We start from the raw sequence: 22,819 nt of genomic DNA, 5'->3' as shown, positions 1-22,819 counted from the left end.
AGAAGGAGGGCTCTTGTCTTGGCAACAGTATGCACTCCAATTAAATTTATTACCTGCATGTGGGCTGCACAAACTTTGCCATGTTACAAGTGGAAAGTAAGTTTGAAAGCAAGGGCAGTCTCAGTGCCATGGTGGATGTTTTTAATCTCTGCTCCTTCCATGCTATGGTTTCTTCATCGCAAGGTTCCTCTGGAAAGTTGGAATTTCTTTCTGGTTTGATGTCTGGCTTTTAACATGACTGAGGTAATGGTGCCCAGTGGACTGCAATCTGAGCTTCAGCTGAGAAACAGATAGAGAAAAGAAACTGCTAATGCAGAGTTGGCACGTGCTTTTTACACTGTTGGCTTGAAAGCCATTTTCTTAGTTATTACAGCTCATAAAGTCTCCAGTAACTTTCTTTCCAGTATCCTAAATGAATCTTGAAACATCATGTGAGCACTTCTAATAAAGACTTCACAGACTATTCCCTTCTATGAATGGTTAAGCTGTTGAATATATTTTGTGATGGACTGGGTATGGCCAGACTGAGCAATTGGATTGTCATGGGCAGACCTCCAGTGACTTCACCCAAAATTCAAAAAATGGGTATCAGGTGCAGCCTGACTCTAAATATGCATACACTGATCTAGCATTTATTGATTTCAGAGGAATCTTTGCCATTGCCCTAATTCCTTGTGGAGCAGGTCTCTGCTTACTGAATCTTCAGTCTTGTGGTGAGACTATGCACACACTGATTTCTGAGGAGGTGCAAGAAACCTGTGGAGATAGCAGCTCTTAGGCAGGATTAGGAGCTAGCAGTCTCTTAGGCTGTGGTTTAGGCTCACTCACTTTGCAAAGATACTCAGTTGGCTTTGATGGGAGCAAGATCAGCTCTTACCAAATAAAATAAATCTTAACAAGACACTCTTTTGTAGAAGTAGATTGGTAAGTGACCAAGCATTTTGTTTCTGGTGTTGTCACCAGGGAGCTGCTTTCTTTTCTTTGCTTATTCTTTAAGGGTAAACAATAAACCACATATGTATATACATAGCAAGTGTACTAATTGTAACAAACCGATTCATAAAGTATTTTAAAATCTACTGCAAATTTGGAGTGCAGAAAATAGCTGTGGTTTCATGAAGAGAAATTGCCTGAGGTTTTAGTTGTTTTCACGAAAACTTGTTTGCCTCTCTTTGATGCATCCTCTGCCTCTATGAATACGGAATCACTTTGGTTTTATCACTACTAGGACAAGTAAAATTTTTATCTCCAGCATCTGAAGTAGGAGCTGGGAGGCTGAGACTGATGAAATAAAGTTGGTGTCTGTTTCCTAGGTTTGATGGTCTGCTGTACAAGCCACTTGCAGGCAGAATGACCTTCAAGCAGAAGCAATGGAAGTAATGGGCCTTATCTCCAAGTCTGGTGCTCCCTAAAGGGAGTTGCAGCAAATGTTTGTTAGCCAGTGGGGTGGCATAGAGCAATACTTGGCCTTCTCCTTGTCAGTGTGAAACTAAAGGCAAAACGTCAACTTATCTTTAGGAGCTCAGAAGTGTAGAGGAAAAGTGGCTCTGGAAAAAATCTTAGATACAAAATTAGGAAGTCTGATGTCTCCTGAATGTACCTCTGGGTGTATGAAATGTCTTTGTGTTCTTCATGGAGCTGGAAATTTTTTTTTTCCTCCATTTTTTCTTCTCTCCCTTCAGAGAAGCTTGAAAGTGAGAAGCTGAATGTTGCAGAAGTTACTCAGTCTGAAATTGCTCAGAAACAGAAGCTACAGACAGTGCTTGAAAAGATCAACGAAACCCTTAAACTCCCTCCAAGAAGCATTAAGTGGAATGTTGACTGTAAGTTTTGTGTTTGCTGTACTGTTCTCATCTTTTGACAGATGCCATCGTAGGTGCCATCTGGAGTTCTGAAATATCCAATGGTAAGGGAGGGCTGAAACCTGGGATTTATGGCAGGCACTGCTCTGAAGGGCACTTCCAGATGTGCCACTCTGTCCTCCTTACTGGTGCTCAGCCTTCTGTTTCAGTTGGGTGCCTTCTCAGAGTCTGTCCAAGTGTGGTGGCTTTGCCCTGAAGTCCATGTGCATGCCAGCTGAAGTTTTGTATTGCTAAATTGGTTTGATGGAACAGGCAAGTACCTGCAGAAATGCAGTAGACGGACATAAGGACAGTTAGGTCCTAGAACTCTGTGTGAGATTTGCAACATAGATATGAATAATATTTCTGATCATTTCAGGTAAAGTCTGGACCACTAGTTTTGGTTACAAAACTCTAATCAAGACTAAATCTGTGCCCTTCCTGGTCTATTGTATTAAAAATGAATGTACCAGTATCTAATAGAATTGTCTTCAGAGGGCCAGCACATGACACTTCAGTGGATATGTATTGCAGAAAGCAGGTTATCAGTTTTAGAAAATTAGGCCTCTTCATCTGTTTTGAGTTTGGTTTTCAGAATCATTTCATGCTGGTGAATACCTTGACCAGTACCTCAGATTTTCCCTGTCTCCTGTACCTGTCTTGTGCTGAGCAGTTTTGTATCCTGTTCCATTCACAACAAATTAGTTGGAAGGAGAGAAATATCTCAAGGGAGGGGGAGTGAACACTTGGCCATTTGACTTTCCCCTTTCTGTGCTCCTGCTGAATTTTTTGTCCCCTTCTTTTTTCAACCTGCCCTGAGTTTTCTTTCCGTCCTCTATTATGCAGCTGGAGGTGGGGTGTTTGGGGTGGCCTGACAATTTAACTCCTAGTTTTAATTGAATGTTTTGCATGTGTTTTAGAGCTGGAGTAGAGATAGAGAGCAGCAGCTGTGTCCAGCTGTAGCACACACTGGCAGTAGGCAGACAGACATCTTTGTAGTGTTCTGCTACAGCACCTCATTCCTGACCACGGGCACTCCAGCAGCATTTGCCAGCAATGCCACATTTTATATCAATGTGTATCTGCACGGCATAGCTGAGACTTGCACTGTAAGATTAGGAAGAAGGGTATTTTAGTGAGTCTGATCGTGTTTCAGCAGTGCAGTAAGGTAGTGCTTAATGATTAGCTCAAGTACAAAAAACATAAGTGCACAGCAGTGTCAAAGATTTTTTAGGAATACTACTTTGGGGAATGCAAAAACAAAAGAGAAGAAGAAGAAGAAAGGCAATAATAAGGATTGGAAATTATCCTCATGCATGCCAATGGTTTGATACTTGATCAAGGATTTCCTACGGTTTGGCTTTTGATGTCTTGTAAGTTGTGTTAGTGTTAACTACCCATATAAGAAACCTGCTGCAAAAAAGCTTCAATAACAGAACTAGAACAACTTCATGAGGAATGTTTGAGTCATTGAGTTTAATAAGTTATTGCTTAAGGCTTGTGCCAAAACAGGCTCATTTATCATCCTGCAGACATTGTGACACTTAAAAATGAATAAGTGCATGTTATGAGTACAAAAATATCTTTCTGATAGTCCATAAATCCTTATTGAAAAAAAAGGGAATAAAAGAGAGGCAAGGAGAATGCAGAGACAGCCCTTAAACTGTCCTACATAAAATCTGGCTTTTGGTTTAGGTTTAGATTTCCATCTCCACGAGCCTGTGGCACCCAGACGTGTTGCAAAGAGCAGTGCATTGGTGCTGATGGGGTGCCCTAAAGGTACTCCCTGGCTCCAGGTGGCAAGAGGAAAAGAGTTCCATAATCCCTACATCCTAAGCAGAAGTAAAAAAATCTGTGCCCTAGTTACTTTGCAGTTTGTAACTTGTGCCTTTAATGTCTATTTCAGCTGTTCATGCTAAAAGTCTCGTAGCGATACTTCATCTTCTGGTTGCATTATCTCAGTATTTTCGAGCACCAATCCGACTCCCTGACCATGTGTCCATCCAGGTGGTTGTTGTGCAGGTGAGAGGGGCCTTAAACAGCTCTTGGTAGTGTTGGGAAGTTGGCTGAGGAGTTTCTTGGAAAATGCACCTGGAGTTCCTGGCTGGGCGGGCACGTGTGTGTCTCTCTGGCTGACGAGGAGCGCACGTGCATCTTCCCTGCTGCCTGTGCTTCAACCAGAAAAAGGCACAAGAAAAGAAAAATCCGCTTTCCCTGATTGAGCTGTGGCTCACAGTGTCTTACTTTGACTGTGAAGTGGCCAGACTGTGACAGTAAAAATATATGAAACATTATTATTGTTGGAATGTGTTTATCACCCAGAGTGATCACCAGAATTATTATTTTCCCCATTTTTTGATGCTCTTCTCACTTGTGTAGAGATTCAAATTATTCTTGGCACTGAATGATGAATTGTCACTGTTTATTACATTCACATTTATGTTAGGTGACTAACTTCTTTTTCAGCTCTGTGCATGCTAATTTAGTCTGATTACAGCGTTGGTTTTCTCAAAAGCATGCAAAAAAATCCCCATCAACTAAATCTTTTGTAAGTCTCCTTATTAGAGCCTCATCCATTCAAATTCATGTTTTTCTGTTCATCATTTTTCTTTCAGCTGAACTTGTGCTTTCTTTATCTTATTTGTCCTCTTCCCATTTAATCTGCTTTTCTTCCTCTCAATTAACTTTGCCTTTATTTTTCACACTGCAACTGTCTTTATTTCTGTCTTTTAACTGATGTTACCCTGAAGTAACTGGGTGAAAGAGCTATTGCTCAAGGTTTGTGTGGCTGAAAATCTGCGAGACAGATCTGAGAAAGTAAACATTCTCTCTTGTAGAATTCAAATAGGACAAGTTTTGTAACTTAGGGAGAAATCTGAAGGAGAGTCTCTGGTAAATGTGTCACTGGTGTCTGGTGGTGACTCACTGGCTCAGATTCTGCTTCATGGGTTTCTCTACAGATGATGAAGGAGAATCCCTGGGAATCTGCACTTACGTGTCTAAGGCTTTAAAGAAACATAATTCCTTTGGCTATTATAAAGGTATTATTTGTATTGGTTTATCTCAAAGTTCCACCAAAACCAACTGGAGTACAGTGAGTAGGGCATCTTTATGATGAAAAACTAAATGAGAAAAACAACACAGTCCTTAAAGAAAGAACCAGAACGCCTGCTGTCATTCCATACCTCCGGACAAAATTCCAGCTGAAATCAGTGGGCACAATTGCCCTCTTGTAAAACAGGCTAATGTAGTTTGAGAGCAAACCCACTGAAGTCAGTACAGATAAAGCCATTTCAAACAATAAGCAGTGGGAGAATCTGGCTCTCTCTTAGTGACACAGCTGCAGCTCAGGCGCCAGTGGTTTGCAGTGGAAGCGGCTGCAGCAGAATAATATCCAAGTCATGTCAAAGATTTTGTCCTGCAGACCCTGACCTTGGTGAAAGCCAGTGAACTCCAGAGCTCTGCTGATTCCTATTAACAGAGGGTGGGGGCCAGTAGATTTACTGTAATTGTTTGAGACATTTCTCTTTTTTTTCTTTTTAATGGTGGGTGAGGGTTTTATTTTTATTTTTTAAATCTGTCTTTCACATCCAGTGGGACTGATTCTATGTCACGCATCGTGTACCCTTTGAACTCACAGAAGTTTTAATCAACCATCAGCAGATCCTAAGGCCTAATTTAGTGGTCAGACTTGCACACCTCATGTTCTGAACACTCATGCATTCTATAAAGAAAGATCAAGCCTGTGGAAGCTTAACAGACTATGCAGTAGCTGTTTTAAAATTCTGCTGTGCATGGTTTAATAAAGAGAACAGGAGAGACAGAAATAAAAGAACAAAGTACTTTTATGAAGTCTTACAAGAAAGACTCCCTTAATTCATTTCATGATTTTGTTAGGCATAGAAACACATAAAACGTGAGGGTTGCTGTGTTGGCTGGATGTAGTTTATTGAAATAGAAAAAGCATATTTGTGAAACAAAAAATGTGCTCATGTCCAACAGGTAATCAGCCTAGTTCTTATGAAAGCTTATTTCCTTTGGCTGTTTTGTACAAAAGCTGTTAGCAATGAGAGTGATATGAAATCTGGGTTTAAGCTGATTTAGGAAAAAATGTGATAGTTGGACCTTTTGTAGCTACTCTATTATTTTCTTTTCCTGCCATAACAGTAGAATAAATAACTTTGAACAAAGCCCAGGCTTTGTTTGATCGTATCTACTGAAATGACTGAGATCTTTTTTGGAGAGCTGGGTCTTGTCATCATTTTGCCTCTTCTTAAAAATTATGTATTTCTACCATCCACGGATGGTTAGATGACAGATTGTTTGTGTCCAAGAGATGGAAATCAGAGAGTGTAAGAATGCATTGGCAGAGCAGCCAGAATGGCTTCAGCATGTTCTGGGACAGAGTTCTGGGGTGCGTAAACTACTCTTAGGCAGAGCTAGGAAATTATTGAGATGACTTGAGTGTGTAAATCACAACCTTAATGAGAGATCGCTGGTATCCCTACCTGGGAAGGTCTGAAATGGTTTGGAGCAGCACTCCCTCCAGGTTCCACTGAAGTCTTCCCTGACAAATGTATTTGTTCTTTCAATAATTCAGCATTTCACTTTGGTGGGGCAGTTATAAAACATGGTCCTCCAGGTGAAATGAGTTGTAACAAGACTTAGGCAAAAAGCCATCCAAATAATGGCAAGATTTTCAGACTGGGACTTTGTGGGGGAAATTAAGCAGTTGGCCCTCAGTTGTGTAAAAATGCTGACACAAAAGGAGTTAAGAGAGATCTTTTCTGTTTCCAGATGTACTACCCCAGTTTCAGATTATTTTTTTTTTGTTCTAGGGAGTTGCCAATTTTAAATGGTAAGTGATTAGGAATATCTTCAGGGACTTCTGTGAAGTCTTTGAGCTGTGAGGGAAGAAAATGCCAAGCCTGTTCATTAAGGTCTTCTGTCATCGCTGGAATGCATGTCCAGCTTTTCTTTTTAATGGGGAATTTTAATTCATGCTTCTTTTCTCAGGGACTTTCAAACAGTTGATTTTTATAGTTTGTCGTTTCAATTTTAGCCACTGTTGCCTTTAAGGAACATGCTGGATAGTCTTTCAGTCCTCAGCAGCACCTCTCTGTATTTTCAGGAATGTTGTGTCATTCTCTGTCTGGTATAAGACAAACCTCACAATAGGAGACGTCAGTGTCGGGGTCAATTTTGGGTGAAGAGTTTTTAAAGAGCAGGAGATGGTGAGAAGCAGCCTTCAGAGAAGGTGCTTAGGCCAGTGTTTTAAGGTCCATTCCATTGGGAATTCACCAGTCTTTTTACAAGTCAAAAGAATAGGAAAGGCTCTCTTGACATGTGTTGGTGGAATGAGTGTCCAGAGGATGCACGTTGCGTTTGGGCAGTGTGGAAATCCCATCAGTGTTAGTGGTCAGGTGCCAGACACAAAACAAGGGCTTGGATCATTTTGGTTTGGGGTTTTTTTGTTTGTTTTTGCTGTTATTGTCAACAACAAGAAAAGGGTGCAGATTGTTTTATTTTACTCTATTAGCTGAAGTTGATCAAAAAAGGAAATGCTTTTAATATCAGTGCTGGAGTCTATTTCAGGCAGTTTTTGTGTGCTTGCATAGAGAAGGTGTAGAGCATTAGAAACCTTTTCCTGTTTCCATATTCCCAGTCTGATCACTGAAAACTACAGATGGCATTTCTGTGGTGCTCAGCCCCTGTGGGAGATGAGAGCAGCAGGGTTCTTGCTGCATAAGGCATCAATGGCATGTCAGAGTCATCATGAGGAGGAAATAAAAATTTCCTTGCTCCCTGCAGCAAAGGGCAAAGTAAACAAAAATACCAAAGAGAGTGGAATTCCAAGTTGTGCTAGCATGAGCTAGATTGTAATTGGGAGTTTCAGTCAGTGCTGGAGACAGCACTCACTGCTGTCTGCATGAGCTGGGAGTGGAGGTAGCCCTGGATTATGTCATTCTTCTTCAGACTTTGCTAGGCAATGCCTCTGCAGCTGGCCTGTGCCCCCTCTTCCACATGGTAACACCCTGGACTCCCCTCTGTCTTTTAAGTGCTCCAGGGTCCTCCCTGAATGCATTTTTCACCATGTGCAAGATATTTAGAAACTGGACTTTAAAAAATATCATGGAAACCCCCTGAAGCTGTCATCTAGCTGTAAGGACAGTTCACATTATTCCAAGGGCCAGTCTGGAGTGAGCCAGAGTGCTGTGTTCAGCTTTTCTTGCAGAAATAAAGATATTCCTTGATATATTTTAGTAATACAGTGTAGAAGGAAAAATTTATCGAGAAATGTATGTTAGTAATGGAAGGAAGAGACAAGCTGTCTCAGTCCTCAGCACATCACACACTGAGGACTGCCTCAGGTAAGGATGTGCTGTCTTTTCCAAGGAAGGGAAAAGCAGCAGCCCCAATTCAGATGCCATGAAGGACTTTTCTAAAAGGTTATTCTCCTTTTCTCTTTTCCACATAGAAGATGAGTCTAGGACCAGCATAAATCTATTTTTCTCGTTTCCTTGTATGACAGGGAGTGAAGAATCATGAGTAATTGCCTGATGTCTAGACTTGAAATGGAGTTGTCAGCATTTGCCTGACTTGTCTCTGTGTACTGCAAATTTTTGATAATACCAGCGAACAGGACTGACAGGGAGGACACAAAGAGAGGCAAAACATATGTGTGGTATTTACACCAGCCCCAGATGAGTGTGATCAGCAAACTGAAACAATGTCAAACTCTTCAAGTGCTGCATTTTGCAGCTGATTCAAGCAGCAGTGATTGGAGTTGGCTTCTGCCAGGCTGGGCACAGCCTCTGGACAAAGGCTCCTCAGCACCAGCTCCCATCTGAGGAACATCAGTCACTGCTGGACCAGGATGAGAGCGAGAATGGAAGCTCCATTTTGGTTTCTGTTGGAAGCCAATAGAGCTGTTTGTCTGCAGAGAAAGGAAACACTGAAGGGAAAAAAAAAAGAAAAACAGAAAAAAAAGAATATGAACAGGGCAAAAAGAACAAATAGCCTGGGAGCAAGATTTTTGCAAAAGAGAAGCATGGGCACCATCTGCCAAGCTGTTCATTGAAATACAGGGCTTAATTCAGCTCACCTAGACCTATCTCCACTAAAATACTTACATATGTGTTTGGGTGTTTCAAATGTCTCACTGAATTGGGGCCTTTTAAAAGAAAAGTGAATTAAGAACAATGGAGAAAGGAAAATAAATACTTCCTTCTACAGGTGGAGTTTCAGGTTTCTTGTTAATGTATAAAAGAGTTCCCTGAAATACTTGCAAGGTAAAATAATATATTGCTGAAAATTTGTATAAGAAAAGTTCTTATTCTGCAGGTTTCTTATCTAATTATGTTTGTGGATCACAAATTTTTACTGTACCCTAAGCATTAAATTTTAGTGAGAAAAATGTCGCTTTTTTCCTTTTTGCAGAAACGAGAAGGAATCCTCCAGTCTCGACAAATCCAAGAGGAAATAACTGGTAACACTGAGTATGTCAACACCACATTTGCCAGCAGTTCAGTAATTGAACACAGATGTGTCTCAAAATTCAAACATTTGCTGATATTTAGCTTTCAGTATTGGGGTTCCAGGGAAGATGATGCATCAGCCAGTGACTGTATTTTAGCCTTTTCAGGAGCTGCAGGCAAGCATCTAAAAACACAAAAGGGGGAGGAAATGAAGAGGTGGGGAGCTAAAAGCAGGACTTTAGGTGTGTAAAATGATGGTAGTAAGCCTTGTGTGTGCCATCTCACTGAACATTTCATAACAGAAAAGCTGTTCCAAACCAAAAGGGAACAGTGGTGGAATATCCAGGTTTCTAATTGAATGGAGAGAAGCTGCACTACTGACTTCTTATTAATCTGTATGGATTTATGTCTGATATTTATATGAAGGATCAACTGGAGTAAAATCCTGCAGTTCTTGAGAACCCTGCCCAAGCCTTGTTTGGGCTGGATTTCTATTGTGGTTGGTGTGGTAGATGCATCTTCAAAGCAGAGGGAAAAGTTTTCTGAAAATGAGCATGAAAAAGCCTTCTTGACTCAGGCAGGGTGTGCTGATCTGGTTCAAGGTAGGGAATGTGGGATCTGGACTCCCGTGAGACTTTGGTGGACACAAGAGATATTATACTGATAGACTCCAGGCTAACCCTGGAGTAACTGGGCGAAGTTATTCCCAAAATTCTCCTAAATCCATGGATCTACTCCATTATTCACCAAGCTGAAGATCTTACCATGTAGGCTGGGTTTTGTTGCAGCACAATATCTGCACGTGAATTATATGTAACTGTTTTGTTCTTTTCCATTTTTTTTTCCCCCCACAGGGCATTATCAGGAAGGCATGGTAAGTTAATTTGATTATTTTCTTATTTCTTGAGGCAGCCAGAGGGTACATGAGTTCTGCAGTGGGTGGTCACTTTGATCAAGTGGCAAGAAAGGAGAGGATTTCAAGTTGCCCTGGCAAATATGCACCACAGGCTGTTGTGGCAGTTAACAAAAGGGGAAAAAAAACACCCCATTAAAATCACTCTGACCATCTTTAAAACACATTTCATTGCTTTTCAGCACATGTTAATTTGCATATGCTTTGTGGTTTAACCTCCAGAACATTACTGCAGTGGTATTAATGGTCCTGAGTTCCCAGCAAAATGTGAAGTGGTGTCTTATCATGAGCCAGCTGGTGGATGTTGATATTCTACATCCATTACCTACTTACACTTTAAAGATGTTGAGTCATTATTCAGCAGGCCTTGTGCCTCGTGTGTCTCACTGCCAGGATTGAGGCTGGCCGATGGAAAACCCTCCCCTGAGTCTTGCTTGCTGTAAAGTCTGCCTTCCACAAATGCCTTTGGATCTGCTCTAGTTTTTGGGGTTTTTCTTAAACTGGGGAATATGAATGTTTGTTGAGGCATTTGCTGTTATTCAGGTGGTTGTTGAAACACAAATTACTCAGAAAAGGCTCTGGTGCCTTTTTCTATATTTTTCTGTTTTCTTCAGAAGGTGACTGCAGTAACACTCCAGTCATGCTACCTTAGGTTGGCTGTCCTGCTGGCAGTGTCCTAAATTGCCTCTGAGAATGGCCAAAAACATCTGTACAAAGGATTGTATTGCAGATGTTTAATCATAAACCTGCTTGAGATGCTAAATAATGCATTCAGTGGCCCTTGGGGAAAATCTTCCTCTGTAGATACAGTGACTAATGTAAACTCATGTTCTCCTGCAGAAAATGATTTGGTTACTTGGCTGTCTCTATCTGGCTGTTTAAGATCTCAGGCATAAAGATGCTATTCTTCACTCATTTTTGAGAAACAGGGTCTTGAGGTGATCCAAATCCTACCTGAAAATGATGCTTTTTTCTGAATAATAGAGAATAAGTTACTAGCAGCTCGCAGCAAGAGAGAAGTATGCAAACTACTTGGTACTTGGAATTCAGAGACTATACTGAACCCTTTTGCTGACTGTGTTGTCTCACATGAATGTGTGTCTCAGGAAGTGTTTATTCTGCACTGGAACAACTGCTGCTCACTATATTAATGGCACTGAATGTTTTTCAGAAAGAGATGCATTCGACACTTTATTTGACCATGCCCCAGACAAGCTCAATGTAGTGAAAAAGGTTGGAAGGTTTTTTGTTTTTGAAACGCCTCATGTGTTCCTGTGCATGCTTGTGTGTATCAGATGGTGTGGATGTGGTGTGTGTGGATTTAATGTATAACTGGCATGCTTTGCATACATTACATACAATTTAGCTTTATGCTTAAATACACAAAGTCATTGTTATAATCTTAGTTTTTATTGAATGTTTAGCAGCACAAACTTAACTTTGGAACATGGAACAACATACAGTTATCAAGTTTCCATCAGGAAAGTTCTCACAAAGTGTGTGCTGAGTAGAACCCAGCTGGTACATTGACTGTACTGATGCCAATGAGATATCCAGATATCCAGTTTACAGCTGCCAGAGGTCTGACCCTAGAGTATTTTGGCTGCTGTCAGATTTGAGTGGACTCCAATTACCCACTTCTCCCTAGTCTGCCAAAAATTTGGGGGTTTTCTATGTTTTAACAGTGTATATATCTCTATATATATCTCACATTCATTTTAGTTCTGTTCTTCATTCTTGTAAAAAACAATTTTAAAACAATTTTTAATGTCACACTTCAGTTTCCAAATTTGGAGATTGTGTTGCAGTCTCTTCACTCACACAGATTCTTTTCTGAGTGGAGTTCATACTGCTGGTGTTGAGCTGCTGCCCTGCTGAATAGGCCTTCATTGCAGTGTTTTCATATTTCAGACTCTCATCACCTTTGTGAACAAGCATCTGAATAAATTGAATTTAGAGGTGACTGAACTGGATACACAGGTAGGACTTTTTAGCCTTTCTTAAAGGAGAGAGGTGGTTGCACTATGTTGTGCACTGTGCTTTATCCAGAAATCACTGAATTATTATTGAATGAGCTCTAAGATGTTATTTCAGCAGGAAAGAAGACCCTCACCAATCAAGCATCTAAAACAGTTTTGTACCTCCATTAGCATAAAAATTAATTACCAAATGCTGCCTCCTGGGTGCTGCCAAGTGCTGCAAGGAGGACCTGCTTGTTTTGGTCAGGAAGGGATTATGTACACTTGGTTTGCTCCAGTGCCAGGCTGAGCAGTTGTTTCCTGCCTACCTTTGCACAAGCACATGGGATCACAGAGCCTCCATTCAGGGGGAATTCGGGGATTCTCCAGAGCAAAGCTGCTCAAGTGTGCAGGCAGCTGTACAGCTGGGCTGCAGGCTTGATTGCACCACAGAAATAATGTGCTGCACGCTCTTCTGTCTTGTTCTCAGCTGCTAAATTGGCTGAAAAGAAGCTAAGAGAAAAGCTTCATCCTGCTGTATTGATACCTCCCCATGTGAACAATTGCAGCACTTATCATAAGAAAATAACGGGGTCAGGCAGGAAGGGATGGGATCTGCACTGTCAAAAACCCCAGGTGTCTTCAGGTCAGGCTTTTTTTTATGTCTTGATTTGTGTCATTAAGAATCTCTGCTTTATTTACACACCTACCAAGCTGATAGAGATTTTTCAAAGATGGAAATCGTGTGTAAAGGCTTTCAAAAGGGCATTCCCTATTTCTGCTCGTTGCATCATTTACCTTGGAGGAAAACATTCAAATGTACCTAGAAATTCCTTAGGCATTTATCTGAAACAGCATTCCCTGAAAGGCGAGGTTTTGTTTCCATCAGTTGAAAGAAAATCACCTGCCTCAGGAAGGTGATGGGTTGATAGACCCATAGACCTGCTGCCACTGGGGTAGGAGTGAGAGGCCTGTGACAAAACCCCAGAAACATGGAATGGTTTGGGTCAGAGGGTTCCTTAAAGATCATCCAGTTCCATTCCTCCTGCAGGGACACTTCACCAGACCAGGTAGCACAGAGCCCCATCCAGCCTTGGTCAGTTCCAGGGGTGGGGTATCCACTTCCCTGGGCAATCCTGTTCCAGGGTCCATTGTCAAATAAGAAAATGGCTGAACTATTTTTCAGAAAATATACTGAGAAGTGTTTTTTTTTTTTCACAGTTTGCAGATGGAGTGTACTTAGTCCTGCTAATGGGTCTCCTGGAAGGCTATTTTGTTCCCCTGCACAGCTTTTTCTTGACTCCTGATAGTTTTGAACAAAAGGTAACTAGATTTCATTTTTCTGTTAAAAACAAACTTATAACTATGTCTAGTTGCACAAACTTTTGTGCATAAGTTTGATGCTGAGAGCTGAAATCAAGAAAGGACTGCACTGCTAACCATTTCCAAATATTTAAAAAAATCAGTATTAATACTTAGCTGGAATAAAACAGAAAATTATATTAATGATGGGATGGTTAGCAAGTATTAACAGATTTTGGCAGCCATTGTGTGGTGCTGTCATTGTACAAGACATGTTCATTAGCATATATAGGAGTACACACAGGCACTGATGACAGAAATGATTTTTTTTTGTGAGTCCAAAATGCAAGAATTTAATGTTGGGAAGGTTTAATGGGCTTTGGAAGCATAAAGGCATATATGTACAATGTGTCAATTTAAGACCAACATTACATCAGTGTCTGTAGCTATCCGGGCAATTCATCTGTCTGTTCAAGACAAGAGCCCTTCAGGGGCCATCATGTTCCATTTTTGAACTTGTAGGAAGGGGGCTGTGCTTACTTGTAAGTAATTTTATTAAGGGTTGTGTTAGTTCATGTTAACTTTCAATTGCCTTTATCTTTCTGCAACCACCATCACCCAGAAAGAGCAAAACAATGGATTGTCTGGATTCCAAAGACCAGGTCTACAAAGCCCTGACTATTTTTTCCTTCTGAATATCTGAGTCTGCAGCTTTAAATATATCTTGTCTTGACCATTTGCAGTGTACAGAGTTCACAAGAGTTTGTTGCCTTTGTTGTATTGCCAGGTCATCAATGTATCCTTTGCATTTGAGCTGATGCAGGATGGTGGATTGGAAAAACCAAAACCAAGACCAGAAGGTACCTGTTCTACCTTTTTTGTATCTCCTTAAAAATGTGTGTTGGCTCCACATCCTACAAGGTCACGGTGTGGCTAAGTGAAGGCAAAAGGCAAGGTACATGTTGTAGTGCTCAAGGAACTCTGTGTTTCAAATGCACTTTTTCAAGGTTTGCAATGCTTCCTTGCTTCACTGGCCAAACATATGCAGTAATACTCCAGTATTCCCTGAAAGAAAGAGAACACTGTTCTGATTAGTGTCACTTGCAGATGTCAGTTGCTCCAATTGCTCCATTTTCCTCCATCTCACATTTTCACACTAAACCTTGAGTATTCCAGTAATTTATAAGATTTTCACTAACGAAGGAGATGTTGTGGAAGAAGAATTTTGAATGTTCACATACCTGCCTTTGAATGCAGGACCTAATCATGCATATTTAAATTAGTTGTAGAGCTGGGGACTGACAGTAGAATGTGATTCAGGGAGGATAAAGGTTCTGCTGCTGACTTTAGGAGCATTGGGATTCCACTCTTTGTTCATACACATACAGTGTTTAAATCCAGCTTTTCAGGCTGGAGACAGAGCCCTGGATTCACCAGGGTTATTTCTTGTAGCTCCTCCTGTGAGGAGTCACCACTTCTTACCATGCAGGAGCTGGGCATGCAGCTTCTCCTCCCCTCTTCCCACCAGGAATGATACCTGTGCTCCTGCTGGTTACCTGCCACAGTAACCAGCTGTGTCTTTTCAAGACCAAGACCACTAGCTGTGTCTTTTCAAGGCCAATTTCAGACTTACATTCTGTGGTGCTCACAGTCTTTTCCTGCCACAATATTGGATTGTCATTCCCTGAGGAGCTGACACAAGCTCATGTCAGAGTGCTGCTTCTAGCAGTCAGAACTCTTGGGAGATTCAGGCACTGGTTGCTGAATCAGGTTCTGCTCCATTCAGGGATTTTTCCATCCCCCCCAGCTTCCAGGTTATAACAGCCACAGAGAGAGACACACACACTCAATAATGCATCTCAGGATCAAACCTATGCATTAAATCTGGACCTACCCTGCCTGGTTTTTTTACTTCTTTTGACTGCTTGAACTCTTATCCACAGTCATGCTTAGCTGTGCCACTGGTGAGTGTATCACAAGCCTTTATGTCTGAAATAGTCAGAGTGGGAATGAGGAAACAGTGAAATGGAGGGATCCAAGTAAAACACAGAGTATCTGTGATCCCTTACTCCCCATGGATGGTTTAAAATTCTTATGGCATTTAATTTTTCAGGTATTTATTGCTCTAGGGGACAGCTAATTTTTCCAGTATAAATCAAGCCATAAGGATATTTCAGCATATATAAGACATTTCTTGTGCAATTATTGAAATGCTTAATATGAAACTTCCTGCCCAAAGTGAACGGAAAAACACATCTGTTTTATGTGTTGTTACATTGGGCACAATGCCCATACTTAAAATTTCCAGTGAGCAAAAGAGTATTGAAAAGGATCTTACCCTAAATGTGTACACTAAATACTCTTTGAATTCCTGCACTGTTTCTTTGAGGTCCTTGAGGAAAAATATGCTGAAAAGTGCTTTAGAATATGAAAAACATATTTAGTGGAAAAAAAAAGAATGCAGTTAAATAAATGAGTATGAAAACCAATGATTTTTATGGGGTCAACAGTTTATTTGGGTTATTTGCAATATAATCAAAAAGGTCTTAAAAAGCTTTCTGTGACCTTTTACTTTAAAAATGGCTGGAACATTAATTTGCCGAATCTATAACGAATTCATTTGCAGTTTGAGCTTTTTCAGAGCTCCTTGCAATGTGTACATCAAAGCCAAACTTAAGTTTCTCTTTTAGAAACTTGCAACCAGTAAATGTTACATGTGTTGGTCAAACCCATGCAGCAATGGAAGTAACCCATCTTTCTCTGGGAACGTTCTTCTTTTTTACTTGGAGCCCTTCTGTGGGATTTTGTTGTGGTGGTGGTATCTTTTTCTGTGGTGGTGTCTTTGCAAAGACCTAACAAAGTTAATTCTTTAATAATAGAAGTTCTGTATTTGGAAAAAAAAAGTAATTCTGCACCTTGCTGCTGGCCTGAAAGAGGAGACTTCCAATGTTGCATGCAAACAGTATTGCAGATTGCAGTGGGATGTTGTGGGGGCAATGCACCCTTCCTGCAGCTTTTGGCATTTCCTCTCCATTTTATGCCAAGCATTTTTCATCTGATTTATAAAGAGCCACAAACCAATGCTGGCGCTGGTTATTTGACCAAGGCCCAGAATAAAATCTGGCCTTGAGTGTTTCCAGCCTTTGTCCATGGATGTAAATTCAATATCTTTTGTTGGCACACTTTAGGACACCAGGAATAGGTTTGATTGGATTAATTCTTTAAAGTGTGAGCCCTTCACAATCTGTGAGAAGCATCAATGTAGAGGAATATAATGGCTGAACTCTGATGACTACAGTGCACCATTTCCTGGGCTGGCTTGGAGGTTTTGGCCAATTCCAAGAAGCACAGTTAGAAATTTGTGTTCCTATGCATTCAGCAGAAAGAGACAGGACAATTCTGATTCCACTCTGCTCTTTCTGAGGACAATTCTGACTCCCTGTTTGAGATTGACTGAGCACTGGTGTAGCCTGCTGCAGTAGTACTTGTCAGTTTGTTTTATAGATTTCTTGTGAAATAATATTGACTTTCTCAAGAACTGCTCTTTGAAACAGAAGGTATTCATTAGCTTTTTGTTTCATATAAATCCTTTACTTTAGATGTTGAGTTTCTGAGGACTGATTCAGCCATGAATGTCAGCTAACTCAGTGAATTTTCAGATGTTTGTTCAAGGAGCACTTGTATACCGAGCTTCTTTAGATGCTCTGGAAAACTTAAACTTGCCCGTCTTGCTGAAATTGGGCCTAGTGAAGGATGTTGCAGTCCAGAGTGTTCCAAGTCCTACAATTGTTACATAAGAGGAAGATTCCATTGGTTACTGCCTGATGACTTTCTTTCAAAATCATTACTTTCCAGCCACAACTGTCTGAAGATGAAGTCATATAAGTATGTGTAATCCTGGGCACACTTGGACTCAGGAGCAGCTGAGCTTGGCTGCATTTCAGCAGCAGCAGCAGCAATAGCTGTTTGTATCCCTAACTAGAAGTGGTTAAAACACCAAGTTTTGAGTTGCCAGTTTGAAAATTGTGTTTTATTGATATTTCTTCTCTTTTTTGCTATCCTTGTGATCTAATGTTCACAGTTATTAATGTGAGCAAGGGAAAGGAGTAGAGAATGGGCACTTTTTTTCTGGAAAACATTTGGAGCTAATGAAGTTACTAATTTGTCTTCCCTTGTCTTTTTTCTAGATATTGTAAATTGTGACTTGAAGTCTACACTGAGAGTACTGTACAATCTGTTTTCCAAATACAGGAATGTGGAGTGAAGAATTGATTTGAGTCACAAAGGAGTGTTAACAAAGGAAACATCATAATTTGCTTTTCTTCCATCAGTATTCCTCTGCATCTCTGTCCTAAAATGAGCAAAACCATTTACCTGAAGAATTTTTGGTTATTAGTTGAATATTTTGACACTACTATTTTCACGGTAGATATAAAACTAATATAACTTATAAAGAAAAAAGGGTTTGGGGGAAGGTGTCTGGGCATTTTCTGGGAGAATTCATGTCTTGGTTGTCTTCACACTGTTTTTAATAGGTGAAGCAACAATGAAAAAAAAATTTAGTAAGTTTGATTCAAATCAGCCTTTGGGGCCAATCATAGGAATATTCTGTACTGAGTACTTAATTATTTTTTGCATATATCTTTTTTTAATCTGGGAAGGGGAAGAATATTTTCTATCCATGATAAGACAGTTCCATTCTAATTGTGAGGAATGTGCATGGGGAGAAACAGTTAAATACCCTTGTTCACATGACAGCTAAGAAGAAGAAACTTAACCTGCTGAATATGTAGTTCCAGTGCTATTATTAGGCTTTAATTTTATGGGTACAAACTGAAGTGGCCACTCATTCCTTCAGACTTACTATGATGTGATACTCTGCTTCAGTGTGTGCTACTGAGCATTCCACAGAACCACACTTTGCAGCTTGTCACTTGTTTTTGTTCAAGGAAGAGATCTTTTTGCAAAGAACTTTTCAGGAAGACACACGTGTATAATGCAGCTTTTCTATAATATTGTATTATTACATCATTTAAAAAGTAGAAGAATGGCTTGTTTTTATATTGGCAGTTTAACCAGAGGATTAACAGATTGCAAGTTTAGATTCATTGCTAAATAGAATTTAGAATTGTCCCTTTGGTTGATTTTATGAGGAATGTATGTTCATCATAATGAACTGCATAATGTTCAACACGAAAAAATAAGATTTTCTAGAAATGGTCAAAACTACTTCCATCTGCAAAGATTCCATTCGAGGGTAAAGTCCTTTGGTGATTTTACATGGCTACAAAGATTTTTTTTTTAATTTAATTGCCACCAATGGAGCTGTTATCTGTTTGGTTTTAGCTTTAACAAAGCCACAGAAGGGAAATGGGGGTTGGTTCTTCCCTTAGAGTGGTACCAAGCAGCAGCTATCCTTCCAGAGGAAGCTGCTGGAGGCTGCCTGCATCACTTCTGAAACAAAGCATTCCATTGCAACCACAAATTCTTGGGGTGCTGCTTGACACAGTCAGGAAAGAAATTCCTCTGGCTGAAATTCCCTGATAACTCTTCAGAAGCCTTGGGAGTGCTTAGTGCAGGAAGGAGAGTTGTTAACAGCCCTCCAGCTGCAGCAGAGCTGGCTCAGGTCAAGGAGAGGCGATGGGGTCAGCGCTTGAATCCTCACCAGGAGAAAGGCAGAGCTGGCAGGGACACTCAGCAGCAGCTGGGTGTTACTCATGATGGAAAGCAGTGCATTTTTCCATTTTGCCTTTTTTCTTTTATGTAGAGCTTTCCAGTACAACATCAGCACAGAGGGAACTCCAGCAATTATTTTCTGTCTTTGCCTAACGCCAAGCCGATGTTTCTAATAAGGTGATACTGACTTCTGCTGCCGGGGGGGCTAAAAAGTTGTTTTCCTGAGAAATAATATGAACTTTTTCAAGGGAAAGGCAATATTCAATTCAAAGGAAATACCTGGGTGTTCTCTGGTCTCAGAAATTATCCGATTGTAAGAAGCACTCTAAATACCTTCATTAAAATGTTTTCTTACCTGTGTGTTTTTAACTGAGTTTCTGAAATTAGAGGTACAGAAAACAAGTTATTTCCCCTTTACAGGGAGAAATAGCTGGGCATTTTGACCTCAATGAAAATGAACTTCTTCATTATAGCTTTACTGTCTGAGAAGCTAAACAATAGGAATGAACCAAACTTTTTTTGAGCAAACTGAGACAGAATTTCTCGTGTATATATCAGCAGCAATTTCAGCTTATTTCAATGTCTAACATGCAAGTTTTTCATTTGCACACCGAGTAGTAATTGTAATAGCTAATTAAAAAACAAATGATGTTTTTTCTGCAGACCACGCTCAGCTGCAACACTTTACATTTCAACAGTGCTGAAAGATTTTGACAGCCTTTGATTTCAGGAGTGCACTTTCTTTAAAGAGGAGATTTATATGGGTAAAGTTAACACTGAAGCAGTTTTCTTTGCCTGGAATTGCAAATAAGTATTTCTTGTGCTATATTGGTATAACTTTATTGGAGATTTATCTGTCAGGCTCCATTTCCATCCTTATAAAACATAAAACTGAGACAGAATTATGAAATCCTCATGCTGAAATGCAATTATGCAGAACTGTAGAAGCATTTAAACAATATCCAACCTTTCCACAATTATCTATCCTATGGTAAGAATTTCTGTAAATTAAAATCTGCTATATAAACAAGAGTGTCCTATGTAAAGGTAGATCCACGTGATAGTTTTAACACTTACACACAAATAGTATATGCTGCCATGTAGGAGTGGGTCACTGCTTATATTTTTGACAGTGTAGATTTAAATAGCTATCAGATAAATACAAAATCCAATATAGAGATTATATCTAATATATATTGCTTTGATTCAGAATATAAGAGAAATATAGAGTACTACTGTAGACAGCTTGCTTTTCAGCAGTTGTTGCAGGCCAGCCCTTTCCTTCAGGGAAGGGAAAAGTTATCTGGGCCAAATTCTGCCACACCTACGCTTCTTTTATTCTTGATACGCAGCAATGCACCCTGTCACACTGCTGAAAGCAGAATTCTCCTCACTGTTTATATCAAGATAGAAGTTTGTTTAAATTTTAGTCAATCCCATGTTTATTTCTGATTATGTTTTTTCATAGTGTGTCAATAAGGTGTTGTCAAAATAATTACCTAAAATCCTAATACCTTGAGGTCAGCTCCTTTCAGATTTCTTTCTCAGCTGACTGGCTATTATTTGCCATAAAGAACAAGTGCTACAAAAAAGAACCTTTGCATGACACACTCATAGAGCCCAGATTTGGATTGCTCTGTATTCCAGAGGAACCAAGTTTCCTATAAATGTGCTGCCTGCAGAATATGCAGTTCTTTGCATTTCCTAGTCAGGAGCAGCTCCGTGTTGCAGAGGGTAGCAGCCCTTGCAGCTCCATAGCTCAGGAATTGGAGTGGAGCAGCAGGAGCTGGATGAGGCCCTGACCCACTGCAGTGAATCGTGCAGGAGATCCCCAGAGCCTCTGACAGAGCATTGCAGTGCTGGGGCATGGTTGCATTTGAGCAGACCATGATGATTGGGGTATTGGTTGGCTTTTGTTCTTGCTTTTTATCCTGGAAGTATGGTTTTAAATTCATGTTTCAGATGCTTTGAGCAGACACCTTGCTGCAAGGCACAGTGTTGTAAAGCAGAATGGCTTTTAGAAGTTTACCTCATTAGATAAAGATGTATGTGATATTTAATATGCTAGATGCCAGACTTGGGTCTAGTTTTTGTTATTCTTGTTTTCCTCTCAAAACAACCTTCATCAATGGCCAAGCATCCAAAGAGAAAATGGTGCCTTGAAAGCCTCTTGCAAGATTTTTACACTGTTACCTGTAGTAGACTTTTGTAATTTTATTGTAAGAGTTAGTGTGGGCTTTCTCTTCACAGTCAAGGTACAATTACAGATGGAAGAAATCCTTTGTAAAAAGTTACAATTAGCTTGCATGAAGATATTTTATTTTGATTTGTCACATGAAAAATTGACATAGCACCACCAAAATTTTTTAATTGGGCATACCTCAGTATCCACAGATTTTTCTAAAGAGGTTTTGAGTCATTCAACATTTACAAGGGCTAATTTTATGTATTCTGAAAATATTTTGTGTGACATTGTTTCTGCAATAATGAGATTTTCTTTTCTGTCTAACAATTTAATACCATGCACACTGCAACAATAATAGAGTCATTGAAACATTTGGTCCTCAATTTCAATATCAAACTAACTGAGAAAAAAGAATATTTTCAAAATTTGCTAAACATGTATCAAAAAATAATTATTAGTTAAAGTTAAGCTGCATTGCCTTCAACTGCAGAGTTAGTAGCTTTCACAGAATATATGTACTCTGTAAGTAAAAGACACACTCTTGCTGATTGTTTTTTCTGTGCTTTTCCTGAAACCTTTTGTTATGATCCACAATAAAATTTGCACCTGAAAACCAACACTGCATGTTGTTGTTGGGTCGGAGGATGAGTTGCCTGACAAAAAATTAGGGAAGCTGTGTGTTTTGTGTTCTTGAAACTTCCAGACCTCTCTGTGCACCCAAGCCTTTTCCAGTAACCCCTTTGTGGGTGTGCAAGGTGTTTATTATTATATTCTGTGGGGGCTGGTGACAGCTGAATGGGGGTTGGCAAAAGCAATCATGTAAACATATGTTTGAAATGATTAACAGCAGCAGGTCAGGAAAATGCTGTCTGACTCAAAGTAGCAAAGAGCACCTTTACTTTTAACTCTCTGGTGCTGAGCGCTTCAGTGGGGATATCCCAGCTGGATATAACGCAATTCTCTGCAGAGCAATTTTGTTAATTTTGAATCTAACAAAATGTAAGCAAAACATTGAAATTGTATCGTCTGTGTCAGAAAATAATTGCATTTAGGAAGATTTTGAGATCTATTTTTTATAAACTTGTTTTTGTTGCGATCCTTTAATGCAGGAGCTTCAATGCAGAGCTTGGAACCAGTCCAAAATATAGGCATCTGAAGTGCTCCAGATCGACATTTATAGCCCCTGAATTACTGGCTGGAGTCCAGAAGCAGGTGTTTGATCTTTAGGTCTGCTTGTAAAGCTGAAACCACCAAGCAGAGCTGCCTAATCAACAGGGAACACTAAAGACAGGGTGAGTTTTAATGCCAGTCTTCAGTCCCAGTCTCTTACTCAGGGCTGGATAGAAGCAATTCTGCTTGCTTAGAATCCACATTCTCACCCCCCACCACAGGCACTTGGAGCTTTTGTCCTGAATTTTGTGGTTTTTGTCCTGAAGAACAAGACTTGCTCTTTTCAAACATTGCAG

The 22,819-nt window shown here is 40.1% G+C and overlaps 1 protein-coding gene across 1 annotated transcript in view; it reads left to right on the top strand.

The window, feature by feature from the left end:
* The window catches only part of PARVA (parvin alpha), a 62,614-nt gene extending 40,655 nt beyond the window's left edge, over positions 1-21,959 (top strand). Inside the window, exons 5-13 of the mRNA XM_084208530.1 lie at positions 1,683-1,823; positions 3,748-3,863; positions 9,282-9,340; positions 10,174-10,193; positions 11,404-11,465; positions 12,144-12,212; positions 13,412-13,513; positions 14,280-14,352; positions 17,680-21,959. Coding sequence (XP_084064656.1) covers positions 1,683-1,823; positions 3,748-3,863; positions 9,282-9,340; positions 10,174-10,193; positions 11,404-11,465; positions 12,144-12,212; positions 13,412-13,513; positions 14,280-14,352; positions 17,680-17,756 — 719 coding nt within the window. The 3' untranslated portion in view covers positions 17,757-21,959. The remainder of the gene's footprint in view (positions 1-1,682; positions 1,824-3,747; positions 3,864-9,281; positions 9,341-10,173; positions 10,194-11,403; positions 11,466-12,143; positions 12,213-13,411; positions 13,514-14,279; positions 14,353-17,679) is intronic.
* The last annotated feature ends 860 nt before the right edge of the window (positions 21,960-22,819 follow it).

This window comes from Fringilla coelebs (assembly GCF_963513975.1).
Source record: "Fringilla coelebs genome assembly, chromosome: 6".
In the NCBI taxonomy this organism is placed as follows: domain Eukaryota; kingdom Metazoa; phylum Chordata; class Aves; order Passeriformes; family Fringillidae; genus Fringilla; species Fringilla coelebs.
This window is presented reverse-complemented; position numbering and strand designations above follow the sequence as displayed.